At 31.7% G+C, this 11,869-nt stretch overlaps 1 protein-coding gene across 1 annotated transcript; it reads left to right on the top strand.

The window, feature by feature from the left end:
* Positions 1-6,084: 6,084 nt before the first annotated feature.
* LOC131168049 (protein trichome birefringence-like) lies at positions 6,085-10,326 on the top strand. Its single transcript, XM_058127221.1, has 5 exons — positions 6,085-7,276; positions 7,730-7,922; positions 8,077-8,270; positions 8,384-8,542; positions 9,499-10,326. Exons 1-5 carry the CDS (start codon positions 6,270-6,272, stop codon positions 9,842-9,844), a joined length of 1,899 nt encoding a protein of 632 aa, XP_057983204.1. The 5' UTR covers positions 6,085-6,269; the 3' UTR covers positions 9,845-10,326.
* The last annotated feature ends 1,543 nt before the right edge of the window (positions 10,327-11,869 follow it).

The following is an 11,869-nucleotide window of genomic DNA, read 5'->3' as shown; positions in this document are numbered from 1 at the left end:
ACATCTTTATTACAAAGGTCCTTGTTAGTTCACAGAGCGAACTCTCACCATCCATAGTCCCCGTTGGCTCACAAAATAAACTCTCACTATCCACAGCTACCGTTGGTTTTATGAGTGTATCTACCTATAATTGAACCTCCGATGTACCTTCTTACTTGCTGATGCCTTTTCACCGTACCATGTTGTGGGGGTATAAAAAAAAATTAAGTTATTTAACTAACCTTATTGGGTGTTCGGTTCAATCGACGTTTAGACAAATTTAATAACTAAACCGATTCTTTTGGCTTGGGAGTTCTATAAATTAAACCAAACCAAAATTGCTTAAAAACTTAATGCAGCCGAACCAACTATTCTTGATTTGATTTGATTTTGCTAGTTGATTTGGGTCTTTCAATGACTTTTTGTTGAGTCTTAATTATACTTATTAAAATTTAAAATCAATCTTTTTAAAATTATGTCAATTTAATTCAAATGAAATATTATTCAAACAACAACTAAATATGTTTTTAAATAATAAATTTTTGAATTAATTTTTTGTAAAAATATTTTGAAAACTAAAAAATTCTATCAAAAAAGTGATAACCATGATATTGTTATTTGCAATCTACATTTAAAATTTATTAGAAATAATGAAATATTCTTCAAAATTCAAACTTTCAATATTTCATACTTGAATTAATGAATCTAATTCATAACAAATTAATATCCGAATTTTTTAATAAATAATTAAGTATAAAATATTTTAATATATATGGTTTGATTAAATTTAGTTATGTCGATTTTTTAAACACTTAAACTAGAGATTGAACTTAAAGTCATCAGTCATAGTTCTCATTTTCTCTAAATTAAGTTGCACTAATTCACCTACAAAATCAACTAATTTCAATCCAATTCGGTTTGGTGTGGCCAGTTTAATTTCGATTGATTTTGTTACATCCCTAAATCTTACGTTTTGGTATATGAATTTTAAAGTTTGAAAATTATAAAGTTTAAATTTAACTTAGAAAAAAATATAATGAATAATTAATTTTTTTTGTATTTTTTCAAAAAATAAATCTTTGATTCAAATAAAGTATTATTTTATGTTGAAACTTGAAATTTGAAGTATGAATTGGGTTTGTTTGAATTTAAATAAAATATAATATAAAATTTACTCAAGCTCAAATTTGAATCCTAAAATATATACTTTTAAATATAATCTTATATTTTTATATTTTAAAAATATAAATATACAAACTTGCACAAAAAATATACTAATTATGAATCTAAACAAGAACCAGCTGATAGGAATAATTTTTATGCATCGGGCTGTCTTTTATTTTTCTAAAGTATAATATTATTTTTAAAAAATTTGCCAACATAGTTTTATTTTTTCTTCATTTTCTAAAAATAATTACAAAATATACCATCTTATTTTCAAATTTATATTAAAAATTTGAAAAAAAAATTAATTTTATTACTTTGTATACAAGAGCATAGAATTAAGATCTTTTAACTTTTTGTGCTAGTTATGTATAGAATTTCTTCTAAATTCATTGAAATTCAATTCTAATGGTGTGTTTGGGAGCATGAATTTTGAACTTTAGATTTGAATTTGGGTGAATCTAAACCAGTTTTAAAATAATTTTTTGTTACATCTTATTCAAATTCAATACAAATTCAAATCAAAAGTTTCTCCAAACTATAAATCTCAAAATCCATGATCTCAAATATTATCTTATAAAATTTCAAAAAAATTTAAAGTAAGTTGTTTTTTTCATAATAACTTCAAAATCTAAAAATCTAAAAATAAAAATTCTTTTTTACACAAACTCTTTATTTCTTTGTATTTTTAAGAATAAATTCAAACCTAAAATATTTTTCATAACTGAACAAACCCTAATCCTTTTTTAAAACTTAAAAAAAAATTTCATATTTTTTTATAGTTTTAAAAAATTTACGAGCCTGTTATAATTTTACCAAAAATACGTACCGCTCTAATATTTTAGATATCACAATCCTCTATAGACGCTTGACTTTTAGTATGTTAATTGATCATTAAGTGGTCAAATAAAATTTAAATGCCCCAATTTCAAGTGACATAAAAATTTATGATTTTTTAAAAATTAATTGCCTTTTTTACAATCAATAAATTAAAAAAAAATAAAGAATTGAAAATTGTTAATAAATTTTTTTACCAAAATTTTCTTGTAATTAATAATTTTTTAAAATTAAAAATAATTAAAAAAAATATTTCGCTGTACATTTGTCAAACTTTAAAATAGAAAAATTCTATTGTTTCTTTATCCTAATTTTTAAAATGATTTGGATCTCTCGTATATGAAAATCCGGGGAGGCGAATCACGGATCATGCTTTAACCTCAAAAAATATAAATTATATTTTTCAAAACATTAGAAAATATTTTTACTATTTTTATTTTTTAAAACCACGGCAGTGACCCATAAAACTTTGCGGTCATGGAGGGTCCACCCGCAACGGTCGTGGGTCGATTTGGCTGTATTGTGGGGCCCATTACACGACCGACTCGTCAGAGATCCGAGACCACACAGGTGTCAGCGCCCTCGAGATCAGCACCGTCCATTTGTGACGGTAGTAACTACAGGTGTCAGCTCGTCCTCATATCATCACCGCCCATTAGCTGGAAAAAAAAGTTCGGCTTTCGAACTTTTGGAAATAATAAATATTAAATAGTAAATACGACGTACATAGGTATTTCATACGGTCCCACGGAAAAGTCAATAAAAGTCAAAGTTAGAAACGTCCCATAAAAGCAGGTGAGAAGTGAGAAGTGAGAAGTGGAAAGCCGCATAGTGCTCCGAAGAATGTTCGAGAGAAAAGTACTCCACAATACCCCATATAATTGCTTTTTATTACGAAATTTGCCACTGCTTTCATTTGTGCCTCCCCCGTATTTTTATTTTTATTATTTTAAAAATAAATTGTGCAATTGTTAAAATATTTTTTTTTAAAATAATGCTATAGGTGGTGTTGGGTAGAGGTGAGCATAATTCGATTTTAATTAAATTAATGGACTAAATTCTATTGGTTCAATTTGGTTAATTTTTAAGTTGGTTCGGTTCGGTTTGATTTTATAATTTGGTAAATTTGATTTTTGGTTTTCAATTTGGTTATGGAGAAAGTGAATTTTGGTTAACTGATTTAATAGAATCATGTGATTAATTAATAATTAAATATAAATTATTAAGTTGAATTTTGAAAGCATACAAATTATATAATCATATTTTTATAATTAATTATAATTTGATTCGATTAAATCCGGTTAACCGAATTAACTGAAAATTTGGTTTGGTAGGGTATGATTCGGTTAAGGAGTGTAATTTGATTGATTCGGTTATAATGGAAAGCTTATCGAAAAAATTCAATTAATTGGCCGAATTGACCAATTGCACACACCCTAGTATTGAGAGATTAGTAGCTTGTTGCAATAAGTAAGGCAATAGCTCGGTTGGGATTCATTATGCACGGTCATTAATTAAATATTTAATTAATTAACTAATTAAATGAAGTAATGAAAGTAATTAATTTTTCTTTCATTGAATGAAGTTTTTATTTCTTCTTTTTTAAGACTCCATGTGTACACAACTTTTCAACACAAATCATTTAAAGTAAAGATAACTAAAGCATTAAAAAATATTTTTCTAATCTTACCTTTTGCAATTAAACAATAGTAAAAAAATAAAAAGAATCTATTTTTTTAAAAAATAAAGTTGACTAAATTCAAGGTAAGCATGAACGCCTAGATATAATTAATACTTATGTACACATCATTAACTCCCATGGCATGCGCATTGCGCATGCATACCCCAATTTATTTATTTATTTTTATAAAAAAAATATTAGGTAAAACCATTATTGTTGTGAGTAGAACCTATGACTATGTATAGGGGTGAACATAATTTGGTTTTAATCGAACTAATCGATCGAATTCGATCGATTCAGTTTGGTTAATTTGTAATTTTGTTCAATTCGGTTTCAAAATGGAGTAGATTCGAGTATTTTTTTTGATTTGATTATAAGGAAAATGTAATTTAGTTAATCGAATTACTCAAATTTTAATTAATTAATAATTAAATCTAAATTATTAAATTATATGTTTTTAGGTTAGGGTTACAAACTTTCAATGTTCCATTCGACCATTTTCAGATTTCCTTCCCATTCGGTCATTCCCATTTCGACATACAAATTAAACATTAATTTTTTTTTTCTATAATTTTTTTAAAATTTTATTCGGCTAAATTCAATTAATAGAATTATCCAAAAATTTGGTTCAGTCAGGTACAGTTCGGTTAAAGAGCTCAATTCTACTGGTTCGGTTATGGGGCGGGGTTAACCGAAAAAATTCAATTAATTCGTTTAATTGACCGAATTGGTCAAACCGATTAATTGCACACCTCTAGTTATGTACACACAAATAATAAATAAAAAGTAAAGAAAATAATAAAATAAATTTAAAAATATTGAAAATATTTTCATATAATAATATTCAACTTAACTCAAAATATGACATTTGATTGTTGATTGAGGTCAGGGGCAAGGGAAGTTTTGTGTAAGTGTTAGCTAAACTCCGATAAGATATTATCTACTTTGATTTGTTGGGTTTGCTGCATGCTCATATTCAAATTTAAGCTCAAATATTTAATTTTTTCATGATCAGAACAAAAATCCCTAAATTCATGATCTAAAAAATTTTAAAAATTATAATTTTACAATTGATTATTAAACATTTAACAATTATTAAATTATAATTTCAAATTTAAAAAATTATATTAGAGATAGGAATGACGAGTTGCTCAAAATCCACCATAAATCATCTGATTTGAACCGACATAAATTCGTGACTTAATTGAATCAAATACAAATCATAATACAATTACCCGATAATTTGTTTGATACGCCACGAAGTATTTGGCTCGATCCACTTTGTAAGCTCTAATTATGCACATAAAAATAATAAATAAAAATAACAATAAAACATATTTAAAAACTTGATATAATAATATTAACACTAATTCAAAAATTGATATTAGATTGCTAACTGAAACTAGTAGGATAAGAAAGATTTTGCACAATTGTATCAGTTCAACTTCAATGAGATATTGTCTACTTTGATCTATTGGGTCAATACGATTTGTCCCATAAAAAATATTTTGTATAATTACAAGATACCCGATCATAATACGATAAAAATTAAAACCCATTCGATAATCACAAAAAAAAATTGAACGTACTCTATTTTTATATGTTCAAAATATTTTACTCCTTGCACCACCAAATGCATTATTAGGCTTTTTTATTATAATTTTTTATACTTCTCTTGACAAGTCAATATCAACCCAATAAATGAGATTATGAATAAAGAAGAAATAAATAAAGGAAATACGGACGTGTACCAAAAAGAAAAAGCAGGTAGGTGATGGAAGTTATGATGATATTATTTTGTTTATTATAATTATTTGACTTTTAAAAAATTGTTAGAGGTGATATTAAGATAATTTTAATAAAAATATACCCTTTAATTTTTTTTAATTTTTTATTAATGTATTCGTAGTGACTGATTTAATGATAACATTTATTTAATTATAAATTTAGGAATGCAGGTAATTTAATAAAAGTATTTAAATTTTAATAACTTAATAGCTATTATATAAATAAATAATTTAATAAATAGTTATTCCATGAATTCTAGGAATTAAAAATTAAAATCCGTTTGGTCATTGCAATTTATAAAAAAATATTTTAGCTCGTATAATACTTGTTAAATTATCACATTTTTAATATAATTATAGTGATAAAATTTAAATTAATTTGAAATAGTTTAAAATATATTTTAAACGCATTTAAAAATGAAGGTAATTAAAATAAAAATATTTTGTTAATATCAAAGCATGATTTGATCATTAGATGATTTGATCAACCCAATAAACAGTTACCGCGGCCATCAGGTAGCCACACACGTGGCGGTACAGTGGCAGTCACTTGCTATTATCGTTTATGCCCAGGGTCATTTTAGACATTCCACGACCACACTACTGCTATTTTTAATTTTAAAAAAATTTAAAACCGGTGTCCTCCGTCCCATTTGACATACGGTCTACTTCATCCACTCGAGGTCTCTCTCTCTCTCTCTCTCGTTTTTTCTCTCTGCTCTGTTCTGTACTTTTCGATCTCTCTCTCTCTCTCTCTCTCTCTCTCTCTCTAAAAAACTGCGGCAGTTTCCGGTGAGGGAGGAGGAAGGAGGGGACCCTCCATGGCGGAGGCGACGAAGCATCCACCGGGAACTTTGCTTTCAGACCTGAAGGCTTTCTCTTTCCTGTTCAGAACTCGAAGAACCATGGCCTTCGCTTATGTGTTCATGTTCGTTTTCGTCCTCTTCACCGGCTTCATCGTCTTCAACCCTTCTTCGACCTCCTCTGCTTCCCCCCGGTTCTCCAACGTCTTCTCTGCCACTGTTATTCCTGCTCGCTCTAACGGATCTCACTTCTCTTCAATCTTCTCTTATTTCTTCCCCAATTCACCGCCGCAGGGCAACAGTTACTTCCGCTCTTCTCCCGCGCGTTCAAACGCAGCTTCTTCCCAGAAAGCTCTCAACTTTACTGCTTCTCCTGGTCGTACAGATGCGCCCAGATCTGGCCAGAAAACGAAAGAACAACAATCCGGCGCGAAAACTCAGACCAATGCCGGAGCTTTGAAGCCCAATCGGACTCCGATTTCGCCCCATAAAGGAGTTCCGAATAAGATTAATCAGAGTACTGTTGCGGCCCCGAGAAAAATCCCAAAGAAGACTAATCAGAGTGTTGTTGCGGCCCTGAAAACAGTTCCGAAGAAAACTAATCAAAGTACAGTTTTGGCTCCGAAAACAGTTCCGAAGAACAGTAATCAGCGTACGGTGGCGGCCCCGAATACCCCGGCGCAGGCGACTAAGCCGCCAAATTCGCCGGTGAATTCGTATTCTGGGAAGGCGGAGAAGGGTGCGGCTTCGAATTTCACGGCGTTGAAGAAACAGGGCAATGGGTCTGGGTCTGGGTCTAGTTCGGGTTTGGGTGTGTCGGCGGAACAGGGGAAGAACAAATTGTTGGAGTCTTTGATGAACTGTGATTTTTTTGATGGGGAATGGGTGAGAGATGATTCTTACCCACTTTACAAGCCTGGGTCTTGTTCTCTGATCGACGAACAGTTCAATTGTTTTCTCAATGGCAGGCCTGATAAAGATCATCAGAAACTCAAATGGAAACCCAGAGGCTGCAATCTCCCAAGGTTAGATTTTTTTAAAAAAAATTTTGAACTTTGGGTTCTTTAAAACACCCAATACACTTTGAATGAAGTCGATCTATCGTGTTAGTTCTGTGAGATCTGTTTTACCGAGATTGATTTGCAGTGAATATTTAAACTGGATCCACTGATTTTAGTATGGGTCTCTGTTCTGCTGAGTATGGTTTTAATGAGCTCATGGTCATCTATGTTGAATTTCAGTGAACTAGTTTGGAGCTTATGCTATTTTAAATTGATCCATCAATTTGAGTTTCTGGGTGTAGATTTTACCAAATTTAGTATTTAATAATCCACGACCTTTTTTTTCCCCTTGTGATTATCATTACATACCTGTTTGCCCATTGCAGTCAAAACTGATCCATTAATTTAATCATGAAATTTTGACTTCATCAAATTTTATAAATTTCCCCTAGATTTCTAAAGAATTGTTGTGTTCAGGTTGAATGGAAGTCATATGCTGGAAATGTTAAGAGGAAGGAGACTGGTTTTTGTCGGCGATTCTCTCAATCGGAACATGTGGGAGTCTCTGGTTTGCATTCTCAGAAATTCTGCAAAAGACAAAAGCAAAGTTTTTGAAGCCTCAGGGAGTCAATATTTCCGGAACGAAGCTTCTTATTCTTTCGTTTTCCAAGTAGGGTTTTAAGTTCTTCATCTGTTCTTCTGAATTGCATTTGCTGGTTTTCATTTTCCAATCAGGGTTTTAATTTCTTTGTTTGTTCTTCTGAATTGCATTTACTGGTTTTCATGTTAGTTTGCTACATTTAGCTGATTTAATATTTCTTTAGGATTATAACTGCACTGTGGAGTTCTTTGCAACTCCTTTCTTGGTTCAAGAATGGGAAGTGCCCGACAAAAATGGATTGAAGAAGGAAACGCTTCGGCTCGATATGGTCGGGGAGACTTCGGATAAGTACAAAGGTGCAGACATCATGATCTTCAACACTGGGCACTGGTGGACTCATGAAAAAACCTCAAGAGGGTATGCATCATTCCTTTTTCTCAAAACCACTATGATTTTAATCCCACGAATTGAATTGAAGTTGTTAGTGTCAACCCATTACTAGAAACTGAAGTGCAGATGAAATGTTGCAGGAAGGATTATTACCAAGAAGGTAGCCATGTTTATGATGAGTTGAATGTTGTTGAGGCGTTTCGAAGAGCTCTAACAACATGGGGGAGATGGATTGATGCCAATGTTAACCCAGCGAAGAGTTTAGTTTTCTTCCGGGGTTATTCAGCTTCACATTTCAGGTAACTGGAGCCTAAAAACCCTTTTCTTTCCCTTTCAGTTCATCACCATTAAGGCCCTGTTTCAAGCTTGGAAAAATTACATGTTTGGTACGTAGAAATTCAATGGAATTGGAAGGAATGGAATCAAATTTTTTACTTGATTTCACCATGTCTCGTATTCAAATTTTAATTCCATTCCTTTTTGTAAGCCAAACATGCCATAAGGCTCCATGTGTGGAACTCGGAAAACACCAAGGATCTATTTGGAACTTGGAAAATATGAGGAGGGAAAGGAAAAGAAAGTGTAAAGGAATTTATTTTTTCTTGTTTGATTGTCATGAAAGTGAGAAGGAAAATAAAATATATAGCAAAACAATGAATAAAAATTTGATTTTACGCATAACTAACATTTAATTTTTATTAATTCGTATTTGTTTTAGAGTATATTTCTATTTTTAGTATTATTTGATGTAGAGAGAAAATACTGTGAAAAATATATTTCCTTCTATTTTCCTTTCCTTTTGTCAAACAAAAACCTTGTTCGAAACTGGGCATAACGAAAGGAAAATGCAGAGAAATTTATTTATTCATGTTTGGTTAAGAAAAGTGAGAATGAAAATAAAAAAAAATACAAAATCAGTGAATAAAAATTTGATTTTTCACATCATTAACTTTTAAATTTTCTTATTTTTAAACCTTAAAACAAATTTTCATTTTTAAATGTGTTTGGTATAGAAAGAAAATGGAGGAAAATGAGCTTTTTTTCTTATTTTTCTTTTCATTCCTTTTCCCAACCAAAATTCTTGATCCAAATGGCCCTAAAGTTTTTTGTTAAGAAGAAGCACTGCACCACATGAGTCTTGCATATATGTTTCCTCTTCAATGCATATGGACTGAGATTCATCGTCTCCATTGAAGCTTTGAAATGGGATTAGTAATTCGGTAATTGGTTCTTAATTCAATCTTCCTACATACAGTGGCGGGCAATGGAACTCTGGCGGGCAATGTGACAGCGAAACACAACCAATCAGGAACGAGACATACCTAACCGAGTACCCCCCGAAGATGAGAGCCCTCGAATCGGTTTTGAAGGGGATGAAAACCCATGTCACTTACTTGAACATCACCAGAATGACTGATTACCGGAAAGATGGTCATCCATCGATATACCGAAAGCAAAACCTATCAGAAGAGGAACGGCGATCCCCTCTGAGTTTCCAAGACTGCAGCCATTGGTGCCTCCCAGGCGTCCCCGACGCATGGAATGAGCTCCTCTATGCCGAGCTCCTGATCAAACTTAAGCAGCAGCCGAAGAGACCATAGGTAAACCTACTGTCTAGTGATGAAGGGTTGAAATGAAATGACAGTTGGTTGGGCTAAAGATCTTTTCTTTTTCTTTTTGGGATTATAAAAACAAACAGAAACAACTTGGGGAAGATCCCATAAGTGTTCTGTAAAAATATTTAGAGATAAAACCTAAAAGACCCAAGTGGGTATCTTTGGAGAGAGAGAGAGAGAGAGAGAGAGAGAGGTAAAGTACTAAATATATTTTTGTTCGTATGTTTGGGAAGGAGGAAATTCCAAACAGGGTCGGAGATGAGGAAAGGAAGATTTTACAGGTCAATTTTACAGCTGGGAACCTCAGTTTGTTCCACTACATGTATCCTTTTTTGCGCCACAAGAGGCTTAAATATTGTAAATCCTAAATTTATTTTCTTTGTTTATTTATAGTAAAAATAAAGTAAACGGAGTTGTAATTATTTGTTTCATGGTAGAGGATCATCTATGATTTGATTTTCTGAGAAGAGGTGGATCATCTTAATTATTTGGCCGTGGAAAATAATTTTATTTTCATTTATAAATTCTAAAATTATAAGAATAAGATGATGTTCTTTAATTATTTGAAAATATAATTAAAAAAAAAATATATATTTCACATTATAAGAAGCCCTTGGGGGGCTTGATGTCAATTGCTTGCAGGTGTGTCAAATTTTCTTTGGTAGGAAAAGGAACAAACAACTTTGAACATGACCGACCGCGAATTTGCTTTTGCAATTTGGATTGATGGATGTGTATCAATTTTGATGTCACACTTTGGGCTCCTTTCCTCCTTTTTCATGGTTTGTGCACATGGGAGATTTTGACTAGACTCCCCTTGTCTCCATCCCCACACACAAATCACAACACCCACTTTCTTCTCCTTGTTTATTGCCTTTCTTTCCTATCCATTTTCAACAATATTCTTGCCCACTCACTAAAATCACATGCCCGTCTCGTGGGCTTCGACGATGGATTTGGCCATCTGGCTGAGTAATTACGCCTTAAATCGGATCCCTTATGGTCATATTCAGGAAGAACGATCTTCTGACTGAGTAGTTATGGCTTAAATTGGATTTTTATGATAATTTAGAGCCCTAATGGTCATACTTGGGGAGGGTTACTATGTGGGTCATCCCTTGTTACCTTTTTGCCAAGAAAATGGAAATAAAAAAAAACACTCCAGTGCACAAAGCTCCTGTATATACGAGATTCGAGAAAAGGGTGGACTACAATGGGTCTATAATACGTAGTCTTATCTTACCGCGCTTCGAACTTGTGACCTCCAGATCACACGACAACAACCTTATCGTTGCACTCAAGCTCCCTTTCAAAAGAGCAGTCTGGTGCACAAAACTCCTATGTATATGAGATCCAGGAAAGGAGTTGATCACAATGGATCTATAATACGCAACCTTACCCTATATTTTTACAAGAGGCTGTTTCCACGCCTCGAAAATAAATCACTAAAATTATACATTCCCCCCTCTCTTAAAGAAAATTTTAAACTCACTTTTATGTATGTGATTTAAATCTTTTGATATTCGGAGAGGAGAAATGAAAATGAGATGTGATTTGAATTATTTCTGGTTGTTTAGTATAGGTTCAATGGACCTTTAACATTTTAAAAGAGTCATTGTGGGATTGTTTGGTTTAAATATGCAATCACAAGTTTAAAAACATTGAATAAAAATAATTACTTTTTTTTGGAAATACATGTGGGAATGTACCCCATATTCACATTCGATGAAACTCGACTGAAATATGGTTAGATAGTTTAACCTAAGTAATTAGATTATTTATACTTTTGTAGAATGCATTTTAAAAAGGGGAACAAAATGATGGTTGGAAAAAAGTATAGCATTACCTTATCATACCTTATAGGGGGAAAAGTGAAAAAAAAAAAAAAAAAAAAGATTATTCAAATTGACAAAAATCGATCCGCATAAATCGAGAAAAAGAAAATACAAATCAATTTTTAAAAGTTCCAAAACCACGTCATCACATGCCTCAAACCAAAAAACAAACAAC

Source organism: Malania oleifera, chromosome 11 (assembly GCF_029873635.1).
Source record: "Malania oleifera isolate guangnan ecotype guangnan chromosome 11, ASM2987363v1, whole genome shotgun sequence".
NCBI classification, from domain to species: Eukaryota; Viridiplantae; Streptophyta; class Magnoliopsida; order Santalales; family Ximeniaceae; genus Malania; species Malania oleifera.
This window is presented reverse-complemented; position numbering and strand designations above follow the sequence as displayed.

Coding starts and splice junctions, on each gene's coding strand:
- LOC131168049 (XM_058127221.1), top strand. CDS start 6,270: ATGGCGGAGGCGACGAAGCATCCACCGGGAACTTTGCTTTCAGACCTG. Junction 7,277..7,729: donor AGAGGCTGCAATCTCCCAAG/GTTAGATTTTTT, acceptor TGTTGTGTTCAG/GTTGAATGGAAGTCATATGC. Junction 7,923..8,076: donor CTTATTCTTTCGTTTTCCAA/GTAGGGTTTTAA, acceptor ATATTTCTTTAG/GATTATAACTGCACTGTGGA.